This window comes from Cryptomeria japonica, chromosome 5 (assembly GCF_030272615.1).
Source record: "Cryptomeria japonica chromosome 5, Sugi_1.0, whole genome shotgun sequence".
Lineage (NCBI taxonomy): Eukaryota > Viridiplantae > Streptophyta > Pinopsida > Cupressales > Cupressaceae > Cryptomeria > Cryptomeria japonica.
In genome coordinates, this window is record NC_081409.1 from 623,212,962 (window position 1) to 623,239,678 (window position 26,717).

At 36.9% G+C, this 26,717-nt stretch overlaps 1 protein-coding gene across 6 annotated transcripts in view; it reads right to left on the reverse strand.

Annotated features, from left to right (window-relative positions):
- The window catches only part of LOC131063777 (uncharacterized), a 287,839-nt gene that overhangs the window by 33,449 nt on the left and 227,673 nt on the right, over positions 1-26,717 (reverse strand). For all 6 annotated transcript variants that reach the window (XR_009111129.2, XM_057997712.2, XM_057997713.2 and 3 more), the window contains 3 exons: positions 20,948-21,058; positions 20,592-20,663; positions 16,461-16,605 (listed from right to left, as the gene is read on the reverse strand). Coding sequence is in view for 5 of the 6 variants with exons in the window: in XM_057997712.2 (XP_057853695.1) it covers positions 16,461-16,605; positions 20,592-20,663; positions 20,948-21,058 (328 nt within the window). In the remaining variant the exon portion in view is untranslated. The remainder of the gene's footprint in view (positions 1-16,460; positions 16,606-20,591; positions 20,664-20,947; positions 21,059-26,717) is intronic.

Genomic DNA, 26,717 nt, shown 5'->3' on the forward strand with positions numbered 1-26,717 from the left:
TTTGAATGATGTTTTGGCTGATGAAAGACCTAATGAAAGGCCAAATGATGAAGACGAAGGGGAGTTAATTCAATAAAGTTTGCATGTTTTTGTTGAAAATGCACTCTGAGTTCGCATTTGCCTCCCCATTTTGTCTTCATAGCCCGAAAACTTCCCCCAAAATGTCGAAAGTTGGGTCACAAAGGGCATTTAAAGGCCGAAGCGAAATAGTCTTGGGCATTAAAATAAAGTCTCCATTACCTTTCAATCACCGAATGAAATACTGGTAAAGTCAACGCAAAATTCGAACTAAAGAGCATAAATGGATTTAAAAAGCTTAGGCATGGGGAATTGTTTTTATAAAACCTCACAATCGCATTTTTTGTTGCGCTTTCCTCCTCAATCGCCTAAAAATCCCCTTAAAAGTGGCTCAATGTCAAATTAGGTGAATTGAAGACAAAGAGAGGAATTCAATAGAAATCAGGCATCAAAGTATTAAGTGTTTGTATTTGCACATATGCCGAAAAATGCCTAACTTTTTCCTTAAGTTGGCAAACTAAAATTTAAAACAAGGGGAACTTTTTGGCACTTCGCCTTCAAAATGCCTAAGTGTTCCCTTTAAAGTGGTGCAATCTTAAGTCAAAAAAGAAATGAAGTAAAGGAGATTTAAATGATTTTGAAAGTAAATATCTTTTATTTTCCCCTCTTATTCGCCGAAGTGAAGCCCAACGTTGCCTTGATAATGTTTAATATTTGTTAAAATTACTTGAATTTTTCGAGGTAATTGATTCAAACTAAATCAACTGTTTGCAGATTGATGCTATTGGAAGGAGCTAAGGTGGCAACCTAAAGTGCAAATTGAAGAGATGATCGTGATCGAGTCGAGCGGTGAAGATGCAGCGCACAAGATCAAAACAGTGATCACGGAGCGCTGCCAATGAAGAGCACACTGCAGAGCTAAAGGCAAAGCACGAAGATATGCACTGCCACCGGACCATAAGTTGAAGTCCACCAGCAAGATTGAAGATAGAAGAACACTCAAAGTGCTACAATAAATAAGCAGATTTAGAAATGCACAACAGAGGATTCCAAAAAACAGTTTGTAAAAACTGAATTGTTTTAATGTAAACAACTACTTGTGGGTCTCCATTAATGCATTTAAAACAAGTGGGTACACAGGTCAGTTATTCCTTAGCTACTTGATTGACCAAATTGATGCCAAACAATGGCCAGTAGCTAAGAAAGTGGTTGAAGGTGGCAGTTGGGAAGTTATGAGAGTTAATAGGCATGGGTTAAAGCTGCCAGGCTTCTAGAAGGCAGATTGTAGCCCTTGGATGCAGTCAATCCTGGCCCTTGATCTGAAATGTAAAATCTATAAAAGGAAGGGCCTTTCTTTTGTAAAGGGTTAGATTCTAGAGTTTCTGGAGAGTTAGATAGATAGATTTTAGCAGTTAGCAGATTAGAAATAGATGTAGGTAGAATAGGACTGCTGAGTAGAAATTGTTGTAATGGTAGTTGAAGCAAATATATGAACATTGAAATATGGTGTTTGTGACTTTGTTCTCCTCTATTTGCATGGTTTCTTTTCATTTGATTAACTAGTTAGAGTTCAATGATTTTAATGGCAAAGTGTGAGGGTATTTGATGAGATTTTCGGTTCATACCATTAAGGGCCTGCTAATTGTAGGTCACCGTGTATGGTTAGTTTGAACCTTACTATTGTGCTTAGTTCAACTATAGGTATTTGTCTTAGGCTGCGCTAGAATTGGGTGCCTAAATGAGTACCTCCAGCCTGAAAATCCTTCATTCCCTCGGAGCTTGCACTATCCTTGTGAAGTTGTGAGTATATCTCTGGTGAAGCAAGGGTTAGTTTATGGAAATCTGTCTACCCGCAACACTAGCCATTTCTATCATTGTACTTAAGTCTCCTAAACCCTTCTCTTTTTCTCTTTTATTCCCCTAGTTTGAGAATCAAAGCATCGTTAGATGCAGGTCAGTTTGTTGTAAACGTAAGCCCCCTTCTGTTACCAGCAAAACACATCAAACTGCTAAGCTATCCCGCCGTCAAGACCTGACATTTGGAACCTTGAGGTTATCCCCTTTGATCATCCATAAAAACATTAGGGATTTCCTTATTCAAGAGAGGATAGGATACTTAGCATTCTATTTTGTGTTGACTGGAAAGAGTCAAAGTACGACTTTAGCCACATCAACAACTTCCAAATGAGGCTATGGAATCTTTTGTAAAATCATCCATGGTTCAAATATTTTCATGTTGGAACAATTTTGCCAATACCTCCTGAACCCACATGATTTTGGCCATGCCATGGCATTTCTAGAGCAATTATGTTGAGATTCCAAGCACCAGTGAAATTTTTCATTACATTTTAAAAGTTGAAGACCCTAAAAGGCTAAAACTGACGTTTGATGTCCATTAGTTTATATTAAATGTCGATTTTGGTTGTTCAATACCATGGGAGCAACAAAAATGAAACAAAATAATTTGAATAGGTTATAGGATTGTGAATAAGAACACTACCACCAAGTATTCTATTAATGTGTTCTTTGGTAACCATTGTAAGATTGAACTAGGTTAGCCAGTAGAGTTTGTAATATTCCCTCCCATATCAAGGTTGAACCAACTCTTCTTGATCGATTGACCACCTTGCTTTGACTTTCAAACCAACTACATATAACACAACCTAATGACACAACTCATTGCTTGAATATTATAACAAGTTTTAAATAGCAGTTAAACCTTCATTGTTTGATATTTTTTTCATTTGAAATTTCAAACATTTTCTTTTTCTGCATTAATCTACGGTAATGATTACTATTGCTCCCAAACAAGATTGTGTATAGGTTTTTGCATCAATGTTTTGAATTACTATTTTTATTCCCTATAGCTCTATCATCTTGATGATAGATCATGGAGTGTGACCCAAAACATTACTACAAAAAACTTCTACACAATCTAATCCATAAACAATACTAATTAGTATTTATGGATTGTGGAGATCTTATGTCCTTAATCTACAATATTGTTCATTATTAATAATATAAATGTATAAAATGCTCCCTGTATAAAAATATTTCAAATTAAACATGCTCTCTAAAAATAAATAAATTAAAATACAAAAAATATTTGTTGTTACTTGTATCACTATATACTAATATTGAATCAATAATGCACAATAATTCAATTTTTATATAAATTTAAAATTAATAATTACTAAATAATACACAATAAAAATTTAATTTGCACTAATCAATATAGTTCATTATTATTTTTAATTACTAGTAAATAAGTAGCTCAATTTTGTAATTTATTTCAATAAATAATTTAACTATAGTATGGAATAGAAATTAAAATTGACTTATAGGATAAAATAAAAGATAAAATTTGAAGGTTTGAATCATAAAGTTTTTCATTTTCGTAAATTGATTTTCATTTTTTATTCAAACCTCTTGTAAACCTGCTGCATGTAGAGATAATCATTACATTATTATGATAGCAGCCAAATCTAGCTATGTAAAACTAGTACAACACAATCCAAGTGGTAGGACATATGTTTGGATATGCAACAAGTGTGATCAATGATAATACAAGTTCATATAGTTGAACGAAAGCCCATTTGTGTACCATGCATGTATTAGGAAGCAAAGCTTGTCTAAGAAAACCAATCTTGCCATAGGGTTGTCATCCTAGGGCTGAAAATGAACAATTGCACACTTCAAACTGGACTTTTACTAAATGAAAATGCCAAAAATGAACTTTCTCATCTTGATTCATATTTTTCAACACTTTTTAAAAATAAAAATAAAATTTTTCCTTTAATCTTTAGTTTCTCGCCTAAAGTGACTAATTTTCTGAGGTGCTTATTGAATACCTATTTCATGCAAAATTGAAATGTTGTAGGAGAATTGGTTAAGCCAAAAGGCATAACCAATAACTCAAAGTGACCAAAGTGGCATTTGAAAGAAGTCTTGTCTATGTCCTCCTCATGAAACCTTATCTGATGATAATCTTATCTCAAATCTATCTTGGAGAAGTAGATAGCTCCATGTAGTCATCATTGAGCTCATCAATCCTTGGAATAGGGTACCAATTTTTGATATTCTTGTTTAGAGCACTATAATCTATGCACATATGCATAGTCCCCGTTGTGAGGTTTTCACACAACGCCCCATTGTAAATGGGGACCCCTCACTTTGTCGCTTCCTAGCTTAGGTGTTTTAGATTAGTTGTCTTAGCTTGGCGATAATTTCGTAGGCTTTACCCTTTGTTTGTCAAAAGGATGTGTCTTATTCGGCTAGGCTAGGTACATTGAGCAACTTAGGGTATGTCTTAGGAGGTGTAACATTTTGTCAACTAGATGAGACCAAGTCAGTGGTTAATTGCTTCAGGCCCAGAATTCATAAATGAGTGTTAGGATGGAGAATTGACGTTAAATTGCTAAAAGTTGTCAATATTGTCCAATGTTGTTAAAGTTGTCAAAAGTTGTCGAGGTGCAAAATGTTGTGAGGAATGGTATCGAGTAGTGGTAAGCTTGTTTGTAATTCTATCAGAAATTGCAAGCACAATGCCTAAGGTCATGAATTACAATTCCAAATTTGTGCAAGACCTAGGTGGGGAACAAGTGTGAAAATTTGGCATTGTCTAGAGTCAACCCCTTGCACCATGTATACACACTTAAATTTGTGCAGGAGCCTAGCATAGGTGTGCCCTAGGTGTGGAATGAATGAGGAGATAAAATTTGTGTAACGCATGAACGACCACCCAACCTAGCATTTAGTGCAAGCATGGTCTCGAATCTTGCCCTAACTTTGTGTACAAAGGCACCTCAAATGCGCTTCATCCATTTGTGCAATCACACCTTGCATATGCACCACCTTTGTTGTGCAAGGCTACCCCTCAAATGCACCCTACTTCCTTTGTGCAAGGCAACCTCTTATAATCCACCCTAAATATTGTGCATGCCCAAGGTTATAATGCGCTCTAGCACAAAAGGTTGTGCAAGAAAAGGTCTCCATGCCACTCATGTTTGTGCAAACTCCCCCTTCATGTATGCTCTACTTCCTTTGTGCAGGAGTAACCCCCAAATGTGCTCAACATCCACTTGTGCATATGTCAAATGCACTCTAAGGCAAGTTGTGTACATTTACCTCTCAAGCCTGCTAGTACATGCAACTTTCTAATTTCCATCTTAGCACAAGAGTTTTTATGTAAGACAACACCTTATGTCTGCCCACCTTGGTTTGTGCAAGCGCCTGCTCTATATGCGCTCTCCTTTGTTGTGCAAACTACCCTTCCTTATGTGCTCAAAGGTAAAGTTTGTGTCAAAACATCATCAAAACTAGCCCTTCCTCACTTGTGCACAACCTTACCTTGAATATGCTCATATAATATTGTGCCTACATGCATCTCATACGTGCTCACATGCACCTTTGTGCATACACACATAAGGAATGCACTTAACTTTGTGCACAAAGGCACCTCAAATGTGCCCTTCTTTGTGCACATCTACTTGTCAAACCCGTCCTCATGTTTGTGCAAACATAACCTTCATATGCACCTTAGTACTTACTTGTGCAAGTCAATGCTTCAAAGCCACTCAAGCACAAAAGTTGTGCAAGGACACACATGAATCCCGCTTAGTTTGTGCACACAGCTACCTCAAACCTGCCTTAGGCTGTTGTGCATTGGGACGTTTTGAATGCGCCAACAGTCAAAACATACAAATCAGACCTTAAGAGGATAAAAATTTGACCTAGAAACACAAGAGGAAGACCTAAAAGCATGAAAACTCAGACCTAAAGCATATAAATACAGACCTAGGATTTGCAGGGCAGAGCAGAATAATGTTTTAAGGTGTGAATTGAATTCATAAGTGATTGTGCAACCTTGCATTTATACCTTTCAGAGAGTAAGGAATTCAATTATAATGCACACCAACTTGAAGGGGAAGCAAATAGAATTACAAAGCTAGCCGGCCTGTATTTCTTCTTAAAACACCTAAAGAATGCATTGTGCTTTGTGCATTTAACCACCTAAAACACATTCAGAGGTAGGTAAGCCCTAGGTTGGCCTAAGTTGAAAGGGAAATCAAATTTTGAAAAAGGTAAAATAAACAATTCCTAAAGCAAGACGACTTATGGAGGTGAGAGCGAATTTAATGGGTACAAGAGGGTACTATACTATTAAGTAAGGATCAAATTCATTCATCAAACACCAATTCAATCCAAGACCTAGGCGAAGTATGAACGAGCAGACCTACAAATAATGGCAGAGGATCAGACTAGCAGACCTGAGCAAATTTTGGAGATCAGAAAATTAAATCAGACCCGATTGCAAGCGAGTTTCATTAGTAGAAAATTCATCTCCAAATTTGAAAGTGGTGTACGAAGCATAAATTTTGTGGAATTTTGACTTCATTTCTGGTATTTTGATTCAAGTTATGTTTTTTTTTTCAGGTTTGAGGCTAGCAATGAAGTATATGGAGTGTAAGGATGAAGGAGAAGCAACAAAGGCATGTTCCACACATTCAGCAATGACAAGGATTTCCGACATCGAGGGGGAATATCAATACAATCAAGACAAGATTTGCTTTCCACTACCAAGATCAAGGAGAGACACCATCATAATTTCAAAGATGCAACTTGGAGAAACACTATGCAAGGACAACATTAACATATGCAAGTGGATGATTCAACAATGCAACATCAAGAACAAGGGCATCATCAAAGCCGCCCAAGGTTTTTTAGTGCAAGCACTTACCTCTAATGTACTCACCTTGTTTGTGCATGCACCTATCTTTGATGTGTCCTGCGTTCATTGTGTGCAGGCATGCCCCTTAGATGCGCTCATAAGGTCAACTTCATGGCATACTTTGTGCACGCATAAGTGTCATACACGGTCTACCTAAAGGAAGGAATCATGAAAGAGGGGAGCTCATAGAATGATGAAGAAGAACGAAACAAGTGTAACATGAAAAGGACTTCACTATTTGAGAAGGACCAAGACATCACAGTGATGGTGAAGGAAATGTTCTAACAAGATTGAATTTACTTCGGAAATCCAAGATCACAGTGAGTGCAACAAGGAAAGATCAATAGGGATTACTTCATGGTGAAGGGCTGAAATATGCCCCCTTAATTTTTTTCAATTTTTAAACACAACATTCAGCACCCATTAGCATTAGCAAATATTCAGCACGTCAGATGGGTATTAATGTGAACAACTTAGGTGGTGGTGATGCTGGTAACAATCAACAAGGGGGTGATAATAATCAACGAGGGGGTAATAATGGACAGAATGGAGGAAACAATGGTGGGCACAACGGAAATGGAGGAGGTCACGTGGCAGATAATTTTGGTCATGCAGCAGAACCCACTAGGACAGCGAGTTCTAGACCTCTCATACCCACTTTTCCACCTAGAGTTCCGCTTCAGACATCTATTGAGCCACAGATCGTAGATTTATTGGATCAGTTTCAAAGAGATTGGGAGAGTGGAGGACAATATTTTTAGGCAGCTATAACTCTACGGGACTACATTGACGTGAGGATGAGACAGATGCCTCATGCAGGAGACATAAATCAAAACTATGAGTTAAGGAAGAAAGTAGGGATGTTAACTCTACCATATTTTGATGCTTCTAGAAAAACTACAGCACGAGCTTGGGTCCAAAAAGTGGATACTTACCTTCAGCTAAATCCTATGCTTGAAGAAGAAGCCATTAAATATGCTGCTATACACCTTGATGGAGTTGCACATGAGTGGTGGCACCATGGCATGGTGACTATGGGACATGGACAGATTACTTCCTATGTTGAGTTCACAAAACGATTGATTGAGAGGTTTGACACCAAGCATCTGAGTTGCATTTCAAGGAGCTAGCACAACTTAGACAGTGGGGGTCAGTAGATGCATATATTGTAGAATTCCAGAGGATTACAGTGTTAGTGATTGATATCTCAGAGAGGAGGCTTGTTGTTTTATTCATGGATGGTCTTTTAGATCCATTACGTGGTTGGGTCAAGGGACATGATCCTTCGACATTACAAGAGGCCATTAAAAAGGCTGAAGACTTGGCACCATCATCCTACAAGAGTAAATTCCAGTCTAAGGACTCTCATTTCAAGAAGGACAAAGATAAGAAAACATTTCAAAAGGATTCACATCAGCCACGTGAGGGTACTAAGAAATTGGATAATGACCAGCTAAATGAACTTAGGAGGAAGAAACTGTGTTTTCACTGTAGGCCCGTAGGGAGCCATGGGACCCATCTCATAAATGTCCTCTTAAGGCTAAGGCCAAGCAGATTGAGAACTTTTCAGCTGAGGAGACAACCTCTGAGAGTTCAGAAAATTCATCTACTTTTGGGGACAACGATGGTAAATCAGCAGCTGGAGGGGATAGTAGTGATGACAAGGTGTTAGCATGATTGACAGGTACCTAGAAATCAATTACCTTTAAGGTACGTGGTGTGATACAAGGGCAGCAAGTGATATCATTGATTGACATTGGCGCTACTCATAATTTCATTGATGTTCAGGTAGTGGCAAAATGGGGATTACAGACAAAAGAGCATGAGGGATTTAGAGTTATCAGTTATGGTGGCTAGTGGACACAAAATCCTATGTACACAAAAAATTACTAATTTGCATACGAGGATTGGTGATTATGAATTGGTTGATGATTTCTATGTAGTTGACATGGGAGATTATGATGTCATACTAGGCATGACTTGGTTGATGATTTCTTGTAGAGTTTACATTTAATTTGGAGAAGGTGGAAATAAGATTTGAGCATCAGGGCAAGAAAGTGGTACTACGTGGTTTATCAGATGGTGGACTTAGGGTGGTATCACTTAGGCGGATGGAAAGGTTGATCCATCATGACCAAGTGCAGTGGGTTGCTGAGATTTTAGTGATGCCAGAGGTGATAGGACAGAAAAAGTAGGAGTATCCTTCATAGGTTCAATCATTGTTGACCAAACACTCCAAAGTGTTTGGTGATATACCTCCAGGTAGACCTCCCAACAGGGGCATTGAGCATGTTATAGAATTAGAGGGGGCTAAACCTGTTATTACTACACCCTACAAGCATCTGAAAAGGTATAAGGATGAGATCGAGAAGGCTATCAGAGAGCTTCTTGAGATGGGGCACATCAGGCCTAGTAAGAGTCCGTCTGCTTCTTCAGTTGTGTTGGTTAAAAAGGACGCGACTTTTAGGATGTGCATTGATTATAGGGAGTTGAACAAGAAAACGATTAAGAAAAGATATCCGATATCCCCTATTGATGAACTCATTGATGAGTTACATGGCGTTCGTTATTTCTCCAAGATAGACTTGAGATCTAGCTACCATCAAATTCGGGTCACAGAGGAAGATGTGGAGAAGATAGCTTTCAGGTGTCATTATGGACACTTCGAGTTCTTAGTCATGCCTTTTGGCTTGACTAATGCACCAGCTACCGTCTAGTTGTAATGTCCCCTACCTGATCTATTTAAATATACTAAAATTGATAGATTTTCTTCAATAAGTTATTAACAAGTGCTTGTCTATATTACTCATTAGCTGATTAATTTCATTATTCATAGTTCTTAATATAGATATCAAACACTGCTACTACTTCAGTTTTAAGGGAGAAGGGTTTACATATGTTACCAAAGCACTTAGAGACCAACTACAATAGGTTCCCTCAAAGTTTACAGATCCAAGCCCTTACCTATCTTGGGTCTATACCCTCAAGGCTTATGGGTCGCTGATCCCCACCCTATCTTGGGACTTAACCTATTGCTTGGATTTAGACTGCCCCTCTTTGGAACATCTCAATCCCATCTTCTTAAATATGGAAAGTAATAACATGATTTAGACTATAAGTATATATATTTCTTATGTATTATGAATATATATATGAAATTAAGTATGACTGTCATACGTATTGCAGTCCATATTAGTATTACTATTAATTCTGCATAAGAACATTATTGGGCTTCATATATTAAGCATACTTATTAAACACATCCCCATGCATACCACCAAGAACAAGGATGTTACTGCCTGTAACTTAATAACAGTTCTGATCTGATCTGATCCATGGTGATCTTACTAGATGCTTTTGAGTCCTTTCCTTTATATCTCTCAATGTGAGGGAGAGGTCACACTTCTTCATCATGTATACCCTTTAGCAAGAGACACCCTTTCACCATTAGCGCCCTTTGAAAGAGTGCAACTCTTCATTATTTCTTCCCATTGAAAGGGACACAACCTCTCATAATCAGATCTGCACTTCTCATTTCCAAATTATTCCCCCTCTTAAATGAGGTTCTCTTCTCCCTTTTATATCTCATTGTTGAAGGAGTCACAACTTTTCCTTTCATGTCTTTTGACTTTTCATTAACTTAATTAATTTTTAATTAATCATATTTAATTATATTATTTTATATTTTAATTTAATTTTATTATTATCATTTATTATTAAATTTTATTTCAAAGTGGGGATATTACAGTCCGCCCCACCCAAGACTGCTTGTCCTCAAGCAATGATCATGGAGTGTTCAAAATGACTCCTGATATGAAATGGTATTGGAAACACACATGGAATGAAAATGTTGGAAACATATCAGGCATGAACCAAACACGAAGCATACACATGGATATATACAAACACGGAGCGTACACACAAATATATGTGTCGTTAGATTCTTTCTTATCAACTAGAATGTTTTATTGATTCATGTTTACCTTGCAGGATGGCAGGATCAAGGCTCTGATACCATTTGTAATGTCCCCTCCCTGATCTATTTAAATATACTAAATTGGATAGATTTTCTTCAACAAGTTATTAACAAGTGCTTGTCTATTTTCCTCATTAGCTGATTAATTTCATTATTCATAGTTCTTAATATAGATATCAAACACTGCTACTACTTCAGTTTCAAGGGAGAAGGGTTTACATATGTTACCAAAGCGCTTAGAGACCAACTACAATAGGTTCCCTCAAAGTTTATAGATCCAAGCCCTTACTTATCTTGGGTCTATACCCTCAAGGCTTATGGGTTGCTGATCCCCACCCTATCTTGGGACTTAACCTATTGCTTGGATTTAGACTGCCCCTCTTTGGAACATCTCAATCCCATCTTCTTAAATATGGAAAGTAATAACATGATTTAGAATATAAGTATATATATTTCATATGTATTATGAATATATATATGAAATTAAGTATGACTGTCATACATATTGCAGTCCATATTAGTATTACTATTAATTCTCCATAAGAACATTATTGGACTTTGTATATTAAGCATACTTATTAAACGCATCCCCATGCATACCACCAAGAACAAGGATGTTACCGCCTATAACTTAATAACAGTTCTGATCTGATTTGATCCATGGTGATCTTACTAGATGCTTTTGATTCCTTTCCTTTATATCTCTCAATGTGAGGGAGAGATCACACCTCTTCATCATGTATGCCCTTTAGCAAGAGACATGCCCTTTCACCATTAGCACCCTTTGAAAGAGTGCAACTCTTCATTATTTCTGCCCTTTGAAAGGGACACAACCTCTCATAATCAGATCTGTACTTCTCATTTCCAAATTATTCCCCCTCTCAAATGAGGTTCTCTTCTCCCTTTTATATCTCATTGTTGAGGGAGTCACAACTTTTCCTTTCATGTCTTGACTTTTCATTAACTTAATTAATTTTTAATTAATCATATTTAATTATATTATTTTATATTTAATTTAAATTTTAAATTTTTAAATTTTATTATCATTTATTATTAAATTTTATTTCAATGTGGGGACATTACACCAATCCTATATGAACATGACATTTAGAGATCAGCTGAGGAGATTTGTGCTGATATTTTTTTATGACATACTAATATATAGTAAAACTTGGGAGGAGGATTTGAAACACATAGATATTGTGTTGAGCATACTAGAGCGTGAATCCTTGTACGCAAAGATGTCTAAATGTGCTTTTGGGATGACAGAGTTGTTGTATTTGGGGCACATAATTAGTGCTGAGGGTGTTTGTGTGGATCCCAAGAAGATCAAGGCTATTATGGATTAGCCGCCACCGAAGAATATTTCTCAGTTGAAGGGATTCCTTAGTTTGTGTGGTTTTTCCCACCGCTTTGTGAGGGGTTTTTCTCAGACTACTGCTCCCCTTATAGATTTGACTCGAAAAGATGCATTTGAGTGGTCAAACAGAGCTTAGCAGTGTTTTGACAGATTTAAGGAGTTGATGAGCACATGCCCAGTTTTGGCCATTCTTGATTTTAGTATACCTTTCGAGTTGCATTGTGATGCTTCGGCTGAAGGTCTTGGTGCGGTATTGATGCAAGATAGACACCCTATTGCATTTGAGAGCAAAAAGTTAAGGGGTGTTGAAAAGAGTTACAATATATATGACAAGGAGATGTTGGTGATAATGCAAGGCTTGGCTAAATTCAGACTGTACATGGTTGGCAATAAGTTTACAGTCAAGATCGATCATAATAGTTTGAGACATTTCCTTGGGCAGAAGGATCTGAATGATAGGTAGCAAAAGTGGGTCAGCAAACTGCAGGCTTATGATTTTGATATAGTTTTTGTAAAAGGCAAGAAAAAATAGTTGTTGATACTTTATCCAGGAGACCTCACTTGTGTGCTTTGGGAGTGTTGGAGGATGATTGGAGGGAGTTGATTTCTACAGAGTATGCAAAGGACAAGTTGGCTATTGGGATTATTGATGGCACTATTCAGAATGATAGGTACATAGTGGTAAATGACTTGATCATTTACAAGGAGAGGATCTTCTTAGTGCCTGGATCTGCTATGAAGCAGATGATCTTGAGAGCTTTCCATGACTCACCCACCTCAGGACATCCAGTTTTTTTCAAAACTTACAGGCAGGTGAGAGAGCACTTCACATGGAAAGGGCTCAAGAAAGAGGTGTTACAGTATGTGAAGGAGTGCCTTGTGTGTCAACAGAATAAGCATGAGCACTCTTTCCCAGATGGATTATTGCATCCCCTACCCATTCCTGAGAGGAAGTGGGACAATGTGTTGATGGATTTTATTATGGGCCTACCTAAGGCCCAAAGCAGGGATTGCATATATGTTGTGGTGGATCGGTTGACTAAGTTTGCACATTTCTTTGCTATTTCATCCACCTATAGAGCGGTTCAGACAACAAAGTTGTTTTTTAGAGAGGTATTCAGGTTGCACGAGTTGCCAAAGAGTATTTTTAGTGACAGGGACAGCAGGTTCATGAGTAATTTTTGGCAGGAGCTCTTCAGGTTGTGTGGGACAGAGCTTACACTAAGCACTAGCTATCACCCGCAGACAGATAGGCAGTCCGAGATTGTGAACAAGTGGGTGGAAGGATACCTCCGTAATTATATTGCAAGGCAGCAGAAGGCATGAGTGAAGTGGTTGCATTTAGGTGAAAACTGTTATAACACCACTTATCATATGTCTATCCAGATGTCACCTTTTATGGCTCTCTATGGCTACGAGCTTTTTGGATTTGTTGTTTGGTAATAGCCGGGTACCTAAGGCTAAGGATCTCTTACAGGAGAGTCAAGATATAATGGGGTCCTTGAAGGAGAACATGCAAAAAGCTCAGAATCAGCAAAAGCAGTATGCAGACCGGCACAGAGTCGAGAGATCTTTTGAGGTTGGTGACATGGTTTACCTTATGCTGCAACCTTACCAACAACCCACTCTCAAAAGAGTGGTGCAGAAAAATTGAAGCCATGCTCTTATGGGCCTTTCAAATTTATCAGGAAGGTTGGTGAGGTGGCTTATGAGCTTGAGTTGCCGGCAGACAATAAGGTACATAATGTGTTTCATATATCACGCCTTAAAATGGCGTTGGGTCATAATGTGGTACCTTCAGCAGAGTTACCTCCTTTGGATGATGAGGGGAAACTTATTTTGGTTCCTGAGGCCATTCTTGATACTAGAGAGTGTACTTTACGGAGACGGGTCATCAGGGAGTATTTGGTGAAATGGAAGAACTTGTTGGTAGAGGATGCTACTTGGGAGGGTGAGCATGTTTTGCAGCATCCAGAGTTGAGATTGCTTGAGGACAATAAAGAGGTCGGAAAAAAGAGGAAAAATAGCAGCAACCTATTTCATCAATTTGGCATCTTCCTATGACTGCCATAAAAAAATTAAGGTTTTTATTTTTTAAGTTATAGTTGAACACAGTTTTAAAACTCGTGGACTCGCCACGGACTCGCGAGTCCATGGAAGCCACGAGTCGACTCGCCAAGGACTCGCAAGGCGAGTCCTGGCGAGTCCATCTGAAAGACTCGCGAGTCTTTTGCATGGACTTGCGCGACCCAAAAAAAAAGTCATGCAAGCTTTAAAATTGAGTTTTTTAAAAAAAAATTTGCCTTCATTTCGCATAACTGAGGGAGTGAAAAATAAAAGAAAAATAACACCCGATGCTTTTATAAAATAATAAAAGTATTTTTGGCCTCACGGGGCGCTGCCCCTCGACCCCGCTCTGTATCGCAACAGGGAGCGCGTAAGGGGTGTTGCCCCTTGACCCCGCAAAAGGCAATGCCCCTTGACCCCAACTTGGGGGCGCTGCCCCCAAACCCCTGTTGAAAAATATAGGGGGAAACTGCACCGATGGAAGTAGGGAAAATTTAACCTCCGAGTCTGATTAGGCTCCATATAACAGCATTATTAGCATTGAAGAAATCTTGGTATTATACATTTTAGAGTTGAAAGTTTGAAACTATGAGTATGTGACATGTGTAATGTTTCAATTATGGCTCTTATGCTCTCTAAATGCATTAATTTCTTTATGTTTTTTTGTAAAACTACGGTTTTTCTTTTTGTCAAGTCCTTGCCGAGTCTTTCACGAGTCTTTCACGAGTCCGAGTCCGAGTACAAATTTTTGGTTTGCTGAGTCCGAGGTGAGTCCGAGATTTTCAACTATGGTTGAACAAATACTAAAAAGTGAAAACCCTAGTTTAGCTTTCCTTCTACAGGGTGCGACAATGCAATTTCACATCACCATGTTAGATTTCGACCATGCTTATGGAATGATGGGCACTATGTGTCAATGTTGTTATGTTATGTTTCATATCTCCTCTTACTGCAGATCTCTACATGATCTTTCAACCTAAAATGGTGCTTCACACAAGATGCAAAATGAAACCACACAAGAGAACTCAATTGTAGTTTATTAGAAATACTTCAGCATTTTAATTTATTTTTAATGTTTTTGATTAAAATTACATAAAATCAGAATTGATCATTCATAAGAAAGATAAGGATATTTATTATGTTACATTTTAAAAAAATTTGGTGCATATGTGATGGAAATTAGTATATGTTCTAATAATTTTGTATATATTTGTGATTTTTAAGAAATTATATACTTTCAAATGTTTGATAAATTTGCTGAGTTTTTTGGTGAGTCCCAAGATAATAAAATTTTTGGCCCAGCTGAGTATGAGTCTGAGTTTTTCAACTATGATTTAATCAATAGATTGTCCTTACAAATTCAACACTTTCTGTTTACTTTTTAAAATCATACCATCTTTTAATTTGTTTAAGTTATTTTCTATTTATGTTATTTAAAATTCAAATATTTGTATTTATATATTATATATTATATAATCCCACCATTGTTCCCAAATCTAAGAAAAATAATTGTCATCCCAATCCTCAAAGAAAAAATGGCATAACTATTGGTTCAACCATGCAACATAATTTTTGTAAAGCTACAATTTTTTTGTTAGAATAAATCTTTCCATCCTTACAAGAAAGAAAGCTTCTTAAAAGAAACCCTATCCACGTACTTCTATTCATAAAGCAATCCTTTTAATTTATTCTTCAAAAACAATCTAGTATTTTCATGCCATTTTTGGTTTTATTTTCCTTCCCTAAATAGGTTTAGGCTTTGTTTCCTTTTTAGTTTTCCTAGAATAGATTGATGCGTCATTCCCATCCTAATACCTAGAACAAACGTTTTTACATAGTTTATTTCATTGTGCAATATTGAGCTGATTACATATTCACATCAATATTATCTTCTCTATCTAAATGACTAATGATTCTAGATGACAATTGACAACTTATATGATTGAGATATCAATATTTTATAGATTTTATGTTCTTTTGAAAGATTTAACTATTTTCATGCACTGATATTTTGATTCACTGAACGACTCCTAGAGGCAAAGTTTGAAGACAAAAACATGTATTATTGCTTTGTCCTACATCATGCAAATCTTACAAATATTTGATATTTTAAAAAGATTGTAATCATGTTTTCCAAAGGTTAAATGAAGAAAATTAGTTTTTCATTCAACTATTAATTTCCTCTAATATTAAAAGAAACCTGGAATCTATGAAGATAAAAACAAAAACGAAAAAAGCATTTTCTCTATTTATTGGAAATATTCAGGAGATTAAATTCTTGCTATTCATTTGGCTTAAAGTTCACATACCATTGAACTCAAAGCCCACAATTCGAAGAATGTGCTCAATAACATTGCAACTGACACGACGTGTGTCGGTGTAATAATCTTCTTCTAAGCAAAATGTCACAATGGAAAGCAGTTGTTGGGAGTGCAATAAAGTTCCTAAATTTTCCTGCAAGAAAGAATTACTGCATTTGAAAAAAGTAATCTGTAATTTTTTTATCTATCCATAGCTAAATGTCTTCCATGAGGAACTACAAACTGCCATTGATAGAAATTAAACTATACCCTAGACTAGGAAAGGTGCATTGTGTTTAAGATGGGAAGCATGAATTGAAAATATTGCATGCAGGGAAAAATTTGTAATAAAATACAATATAAAAAGATATCCGTAAAAATGTAAACCAACACTCTTGTTCGATGGTGGTCACTCAAGTTACCCTACAAGCAATGTGGCTATAATCAATATTCCAGTTGGTGCACAAAATCAGCTTCAAACTATTTTGCACTATAGTAATGTTAGCGGATTTCAAGAACCTAAAACTTCCAATGAGGTTAATCAATGTTTAGGTATGTTTTGCTGATAACTATATCTCTTATTGTGTCCCGCTTCAAGTTACCACTTGATCTGTATATGTAAAATGATGCTAACATTACCATATGGAATTTTCTATTAAAGCAACGACTAAGTCATTGACTTATCTTTGCAATTTATTTGGCAGATCACAAGGAAATATCTAGACTTAAGTGGACAGAAAGCAAAATTTTCAAAATGAATTGCCTTTGCTTGCATTTCAGTTCTAAATAATAACATGTGTGAATAGTACTGTGTGGAATAATTGGGCATAGAATCAAAACTAGCCCAAGAAAAATAATGTACCCTTTCCATTAAGCAGATCAAGTAGCAAGTCATAAATGAAATCATCCTTTGTTTAAGAATATATCCCAATGAATGAGGCCCACTCTTACCCAATCTAATTCTCAAGCTATAGAGAATCACCCATTTTTTGGCTACCTAAAGAATAGCCGATGGCCTGTACACATAAGAAATCAAAGGGAGAGTTCATAACAGCATTTCAAATTCCGTATCATGAGATTGCCAATCATCATATTGTAGCACACTATTGAATTGGAGGAAGGCTCTAAGCCTGTTATTGCCCCTCCTTATAGGCACCCTAGGATGTTAAAGAAAGAGATCAAGAAAGACATTAAGGAGTTGTTGGACATGGGGCACATTAGACCTAGCTCAAGCCCCTATGTTTCTTTGATTGTCTTGGCGAAGAAGGATGGGACCATGAGGATGTGCATTGACTATCGTACCTTGAACAAGAAGACAACTAAAGACATATACCCCATCCCCAAGAATTGACGAGGTTTTAGACAAGTCGCATGGTGCAATTTACTTTTCGAAAATTGATCTTAGATCCGGGTATCACCAAATCAAAGTCAGGGCACTTGATATCCCCAAGACAACTTTTCAGTGTCATTATGGGCTCTATGAGTTCCTGGTCATGCCCTTTGCGTTGACCAATATTCCTGCTACTTTCTAGTCCAGTATGAATCACATCTTTAACAGTTCAACCTAGGATTCTTTGCGATATACTTATCCACAATAGGACATTAGAGGAGTATTTGAAACATTTGGATGAGATACTGGTTATCATGGAGGCACAGTCATTATATGCCAAGGCTTTAGAATATGAATTTGAAATGATAGAAATACTCTATTTGGGTCATATGCCAAGGCTTTAGAATATGAATTTGAAATGATATAGATAATGTCATGTCCCCTTTCTAGAGTGGACATCGGAGACGGAGGAGTTGGCCTATAATTGGAGTCTCGTAGGCTAGCAGAGGTTGATTGGGACTCATTCAGTGCATATAGTGATTGGATTTTGGCTTTACAGGCAGTTTGGAGCCAGTTTGGAGCAGTTCCTAGATTTTAGGGGGTATCCCTAAATTTTAGGAGGTCGTGACAGTTGCCAGTCGTGAGGTTATTCATGACCTTTTAGATGGTTTCAGTTTCAAAGAGATTGGGCTTGTTTCCTAAATTTTAGGAACATCCCTAGATTTTAGGGATGAGACTACCAGTGAATCCTTGATTTCCGACTTCAGTCACAGACAGGTGACAGGATGATTTTAGGGTTTGTAATGTCAGTTGGGCATTTTGTGGCTATTTGGGTTATATTTTTAATATTTCCTAAGTTAGCGTTTAATAATTAAATAAGGCTAAGTTGTTAGCCATTTTGGAGTAATAAGGGGATTTTTGGTCTCATATGGATGCGCATCCTATTGTGTGATAGCTCGTTGGAAAGATCTTGAAATTCTTTAAATCTTTCTCTTTGGTCTCAGGGCAATTCAGTGAGCGGATTTCTGTCTATGGGGAAAAAGGTCATTTTCTAGTAACATGACCACTTTAAAATAAGAAATTATAACATTTCCACTAGACCACGCCACTTGGAGACAATTAGGGTTCGATTTGCAATTGAGAGGGGTTATAAGGGGATAGGAGCTTCATTCTATGATTATTTTTTACACATTTTACATCTTGGATTTGAGATTTGGCTCTGGAAGAGCTTTTCAGCATCTGGGACGCCAACCCCAATGCCTTGCCTGTTTGGGACGTAGCCCCCAATACAATGGTTTGGATTTGTTTGCAGCTATTAGCATCTTGGAGATTGTACGGCATTCTTTCTGGAGGTTCAGCAATTCTGACAGAGTTTAGCGTGGGGTTTGGGGTTTCTAACCAGTTGGGTGTACTTGGCAGCCGTACGGCTGTACCTGGCAGCCACTTTCCTTCCCACGTGCAGCACTTGGAGGGCTGGAATCTTGCCACAACTTCATTCCTAGTTATGTTACTCTTTCAGCATCCAGGTTGGAATTATTCTTGATTGTAATCTTCCTGAAATTATTGGAAATCTTCATCTGGTCAAATATTTGATTTTATATTCAGAAATCTGCCTTGAATCGAATTTGTTTTGGCTGTATATGAACTTCATTTTCAGTACTTTGTTCATGTACTTGTACTTCATTATTTACTTGTTGAAAAATCATCAAAATACAAAAAGAATTCAACCCTTCTGCAACTTCTGTCTATTTCTGAAAGAAAATATTAATAAGCAGGAAAATTCAATTTAAATAAATAAAAATTACAGCAGATTGGTAAAAGAGATCCATCAGGGATCTTTCAGATAATCTATTTGGGTCATATAATTAGTGCTCTAGGAGTATAGGTACATTAGGAAACGATTCAAACAATCATTGATTGGCCACCTCCAAGGACACTCACAGAATTACTAGGCTTCTTCGGGTTTTGCAGTTACTACAGGAAGATTGTTAAGGGGTTTTCATAACTAGGAGCTCCTCTAACAGATCTCACCCAGAAAGGACATTTCAGATGGATGAATGAGGAACAACAGGCAGTTGATAAACTTCTAAGCGAAAAGTGAGGGTCCCCATTTGTAATGGGGTGATGTGTGAAAATGTCACAACAGCAGGGAGGTAGACTGTTAATGTTTATACTCATTATGGAACAAAAAGTTTACAATTTTGCTATTTTGGAGCCATTCACTATTAGTTTACCAATGCTCAATTTTAATGTATATCTACACATTATAAGAGGATGCCACATGGAATCTAGGAAATTAATCACTGCAATTTAAAGGGTAGGAAAAGTGGAAAATGTGAGTTATCCTTGTGTAGATTAACCTCTTCTCAATGTAGGGACATTATTGCTGTGCACATATTTGGTAGCCACTTCAACCTTTTTAAATGATAAATTGGCATGGCCAAAGATTTTTGAAACCTCAAGCAGAATCATGTCCCTTATACACAATCATATTACCATCAAATATGGAAATTTTCATAGATATGCTCCAGACTAAGTCTTCCCAAAAATCTTTCATTACCAGAAAAGATTACAAATGAAATTCTAATTGTTTATATAAATTTTAAATAAGTTGAGTTGATTCATAGCTTAATTTATCCAGATTCTATGTATGTTATCTCATTGGAATGCCATCTCTTCTAATTTGAAGCTATAAATGGTAAAAAATGTATCAGTTGGCTAATATGACTATAAGCAACTTTTGAAAAGCTAGAAAAAGTGTTATTAAAATATATAGAAATAAATTAAAATGACATTTATATTTCTGAAACCTGTCTGCAAAGATCCCGTCCCAAAAAGGTTCCAAGTGCAGCCATTGCTGCATGCCGAATTTCTGCTGCAACCTAAAAAATAAACAGGGATAACAATTAATTACTCTTGAAAACTATATTTTACCTTTGTTTTTAACCTTGATTTCTACATTTCAAATTTTCAAGACCAATGGTATTCTATATCAAAAAAACAATTCTCCTTTGTTTTTCATCTTGATTTTTATATTCCAAGATGCATGTTTTGTAATTGAGACTTGATTTAAACTGAACTGGTAGCTTTTACATAAAAGCATTTTGGAGAAGATAAAAGCATCAATTCCAACCTCAAGAAAAATATGACTTGAAATATTAACTACCTTTCCAATGTGCCATGCTGAACATGGCAATAGTATCCCACCAATAATATGCAATGCTAGAGGTTGCCACCAAATGCCCAATTCATCCATCTCAAACAATTTGTCCAATAACTGAGGAACATAAAAAGATTACATAAGCGATAAATGAAATAGAAAGTTAGTGTATGTTCCTAATAAATATATTTCAACACCATATTAAAGCAACAAACATGTATTACAATTCAAATTCTGTAAATTCTGATTTTTACAATGCAAATGTTTTTGGAGTCTAAATTTGTGTGATCCCAGTATAGAAAGCAAACCAGGATAGCTGGAAATACTCAAGAGACTTGACAAAGTAAGCTATGAGAATACTGAATCAAATCTCTCATTCTTACACTAAATAGATGTGCACTTACCTTCATGCAACAAAAAACTTTCAAAATCTTAAACTAAGTCGAGTTAATTTTTTATTAAATGTTGCCATCAATTATGCATGCAACCTTGGTATTGAAAGCAATAAAGAATATCAAGAAAGAGGAACAAACCCATGGTTTCGGTTCTCACATCTGACTGGCATCACATCACTTCTCCTACTCCTATTATCTTTCTTCACCAATTCGCAAAAGGGATTAGAAGCTGTATATAGCAATGAGTCTTATATACATTTAGCTATCACCACTCATGTGTCCTTTTGGAGAGTTTTCTTATCTTTGTCCTTCTTGAAATGAGAGTCCTTAGATTGAAATTTACTTTTATAGAATGATGCTGCCAAGTCCCTAGCCTTTTCAATAGCCTCCTGTAATCTCAAAGGATCATGTCCCTTGACCCAACCACGTAATGGATTAGAAAGACCATCCATGAATAAAACAACAAGTCTCCTCTCTGAGATATCAGTCACTAGCACTGCAATCCTCTGGAAATCTGCAATATATGCATCTACTGCTCCCCACTATCTAAGTTGTGCTAGCTCCTTGAAATGCAACTCGGGGTCTTTGGTGTCAAACCTCTCAATCAATCGTTCTGTAAACTCAACATAGGAAGTAATTTGTCCATGTCCTATAGTCACCATGCCATGGTGCCACCATTCATGTGCAACTCCATCAAGGTGTATAGCGGCATATTTAATAGCTTCTTCTTCAGGCATAAGATTAAGTTGAAGGTCTTCTTCAGGCATAAGATTAAGTTGAAGGTAAGTGTCCACCTTTTGAACCCAAGCTCATGATGAAGTTTTTCCAGAACCATCAAAATAAGGTAAAGACAACTTCCCTACTTTCTTCCTTAAGTCGTCGTTTTGGTTCCTGTCACCTGCATGAGGCATATGTCTCATCCTCACATCAATGTAGTCATGTAGAGATATAGCTGCCTAAAAGTCCTGTCCTCCACTCTCCTAGTCTCTCTTAAACTAATCCAGTAGATCTATAATTTGTGGCTCAACAACTAGCTATGCTGGAACTCTAGGTGGAAAAGTGGGCAGGAGAGGTCTAGAACTGTCTGTCCTAGTAGGTTGTGCTGCATGACCAAAATTATCTACCACTTGTCCTCCATTTCCATTGTACCCACCATTGTTGTCTCCATTCTATCCATTATTACCCCCTTGCTGGTTATTATTACCCCCTTGTTGATTGTTACCAGCATTACCACCACCTAAGTTATTCACATTAATACCCATCTGTCGTGCTATCATCTATGTCAACAAGTCCAACTGCTGATTCTGTTGCTGCACTCTTTTATCTGTGAACTGCTGCCCTTGTACCAGTGTGTCTAATTACTGTATAAACCTCTCCTCACTCGGGTCTCTTCTCTCACCCATATTTCTAGCTGGAAAAGGATCACCTATTTCTTCAATTACGAGTGGATCTTCTTGCCCTTCTCCAGTTTGATTGTTGAGGTTAGTGTTGGATCTGTTTCTCCTCAAATAATACTGATGATGCATGAGTTTTTAGACCCTCAGGTTGGCAGAATCTTCTGCTCCAATACCACTGTAATAGGCTGCCCCCTTATGCAATAATCTTTCTAAACAGACTAATAAAATTGTCAAACAGTTGTTGTGCATCCACTCAGTGTACTTTTTTCCCTCCTAATGTAGTAATGTGCTGTTTTGTCGAAACCTGGTGTGTTTGATGTTTTTTGAAGAGACATATAAGCATTCCACAAACCACACTTGCATTTTTGAAAACTTAAATAGTGAATACTCTATTCTAGTCGAACCATTAACCAGCAACATCAAAGGATTCATTTGTGAAATACTTCAGTTTTAACATTTAACAAGGATAGTTCGATATAGTACATTACTACTCAACAAATATACACATTTCAATTGCCTTACTAAACCAAATACAAGAAGGAACCTGGTTTAACGATGCAGGGTTGACATCCAATGAAAACGCCAATTTTCAATCTAGAGGAGATTATCTTCAGCGACCTTTCACGTCCTTGGTGAGACGAAATGCAATGTCTACAATCTTCCACAATTTTTCCAGTTTGGCTAATGTCTATGAGCTCAGTCCCAGCGACCTTCACATACGCATTATCAACTGCAGCCTTCTAGTTCCACGCCACTAGTGCTGGAGTGGCTCTCAGTTCACATCCAGGCTGGACGCTTTCAAGCAGACCCAAATCACCCGATACCTTAACACACCCAACAAACACAAAGATTACTAGTGACCACGCATAGGTGGAAAACTGAACATGGCCAACAAGGATAGAAAATGTGACTGCTGCTATATATATCACACCCAATTGTATCGAGTTTTCAGCCAGCACAATGACAACCCTGAGACTTGGAGAGAATACACGTCTAGTTGCAACGTCCCTGCTGACTAATGGAACAACATCCTAGCTGTAACCTCACCTGTCACTTTCCTTCTCAGACTTCCAACTTCGACCCATCTTTAAAGTCACTACAATTTGCAAAACTTTGGGCGCTGGAACTACTGTAAACCCCAATCACTAAATTCTGCACCCTTCCCTCTAAGCATTTGCAAACACACTGAAATTTCAATGCCCTTAAATTACAATTCCAATTTGATTTTCAATTTCCCAGATTTGGTCTTCCACAAACGTGGGAAATGTTGCCAATGAGGGTGTACGTCCCCAAAAGGCCAAGAAATTTTCCAGATTTCTCCAGAAATCCAAACTCCAAGAAGAAACACAATTTCCGAGATAACTGCTTCAGCCTTAAATGCTCATATTTATGACATCCTTTGGGCACATTTTCAAAGACACCACAAATGTGGGATAAATAAATGATATAGTAAAATATTATTGTCCCCTTATGCCTTCACAAAGAAAGGGTACTTTTAATCTTTCCCCTTTAACATTGGACTCAACATGAAATAATCACTAAAGTTAAATATTTAAATTGAACTTTACAAGCTTTTAATTTAAGTGCCCAATAAATTAATGGCTCGTTAAATTAGCCAACTTTGTGAAGAATTAAATGCACCAAAATGCTAACAACCAAAAAATGCTTCAAAATTTACCAAACACTGAGCCTCAGTTGACTTACTATAAATAGTAAGTATCTGGAAACCCCATCAAAACACCTCCATTTGGCCTGAAACTAAAATTGCCTAGGTCAAATCCTTCACCGATCCCTGCAAAGTCCTAGTTAGCCCTCAGGACCATGGTAGAACAGGCTAACAACAAAACACCTCATGACTGCTAAAAAGGGGACACTACAATCTTCTTGTCCCTGAGGATTTGCTTAGTCGGTTGTGTTTGTCTAGCAACTTCTAAGAGAATCATCCTGTTTGTAGGGTAGCGTGGGAGTCTGAAAGGAGAACCCTCAAAACCTGAGATCCTTAGGTAGGAGAAACGAGGGAATTGGATGTACCATGCTCCGTACTTCCATATTAGTGTGGTAGCCTGTTTGGATAACCATTGATGCAATCCTTTCTGCATCATCCTGACCATGCACATGGTGAATGCGTCATTCACGTTGTCCTATTGGCCCACCGCATAGGCGATGTTGTTCTTCTCCCTCTGTTTTATATTGTAATAGTGCAACTGAGGGTAACAATCATACACCTTCACTTGGTTTGGCCCATTTCAAATTTTGCTTATGCGAAGCAACCCTGGAAGTCTCTAGTGTCTGGCAAACATGTACACTAGGTAGGAGGACATCGTGAAGTATTTCTTTTCCTCAAGCTGGACCAGTTGGGTATGTATGTTATCGCTTATATTTTGGGCCTAGTCAAACTTGATCTTTTTCCCAGGATGACTTGCTCTGTTAAATAAAATATCCACTCTTCAAATAGGTTGGAGTGGGCGAGTCCCATGACTCGACTGAGCAGTGTTATCATATCCCCATATTCCTCAATCAAGTCGCTTTTGTAGGTCTTCTTGGGAATCTTGGTGCTCAGGGGCCTTCTCACTTTAAACCATTCTTCATTTACTTTTCCCCTGCACTTATTAGGATTGATGTCATAAGCTGTTTGGGCTTCTTCCATCATCACTACAATTGCATCCTCAAGGAGTAGGATATTAAAGGCTTCTCCAATGGCCTCCGAGGTGCAGGTTGGCCATCATCATTCCATTCGTGACCACCACCCGGCTATCTGGCTAATAGTGTTTAGCAGTCTCCACAACAAGCTCATAATTTTGAATAGCTTGTGGGAAACCTGCCGTCTGTGCAAATACTGCTTTCCACCATTCTCTCGCCTTTCCCGAATGCATTTGGAGCATACACCCTGTCTCTGAAATTTTGAAGATCAACATGCCCGAAGTCGGTGTCGCCCATATTCTCCCATTTACTTTGAACTTTGGATTCTCGTATCACCCCTTGATACCACTACTTCATTTTTCCAACTTGCGGGGGTTGTCAACTTTGGGTGCCTAGGAAGTTTCTAGTGCGTCAAGTGCCTTAGAGGATTCTGCAACCTTGGGCGGCATCTATCCTGCACATCAGGATGCGAATTATGAGGCAGGCTTAAGGTAAAAATGTGGTGTCATAACCCCTCTTTGGACATTGGATTAAATAAATATGATAATTAAAACATTTATTAATTAACATTTAATAATATTGGAAAATCGTCTCATTTATGACAATTCATGATTTTCCTCTAATATATGATTATTAATGTTTATTATTTGTTATGATTATTATTTATTATTATTGTTTTATTTTAATGTAACGTTCATATTTCAATTATTAATATTATATTAACTATTAAAGAAGTTTTACCATAAAATACTATTAAAAGATAAAATAGATATATTGAATATATTACACTTACCATATAACGTGTTATTTAATAAATATAAAATATAAACATGAATTGTCAAAATACATTATAAGTATTATCTGGAATAATATCGTATTAATACAATGCCATTAATAGAACCGATATACAATATAAATTATTTATGCTCTCCTTAAACCACACTAAAGAAGAGCGAATATAAAACCTGAATTAAATAATTATTATTAATTTAATATTTATTAATGAAAGATTAATTGAAATTATTAAATAGTTGTTTATTTATTAGATATTATTATTTAATTAGTATTCATTAATAATAATATTCTGAAAATATTCAAATAGAGCAAAACAATATTATCATTATAAGCATTACATATTAATAAAAATATTATTATTAAAACAATGTTATAATATTATATTATTAATAATATTATTGTTTACATTTCATAATTCTACTGTTGTTCTTAAAATACTCTTGGCATAGTAATTAGTAATAGGTAGCGAACCAATTATATGAGGAGACGATTAAGAAATGGATAATACGTTTCAAAAAGACTATAACCATTGTAGACTATCCAAAAGGG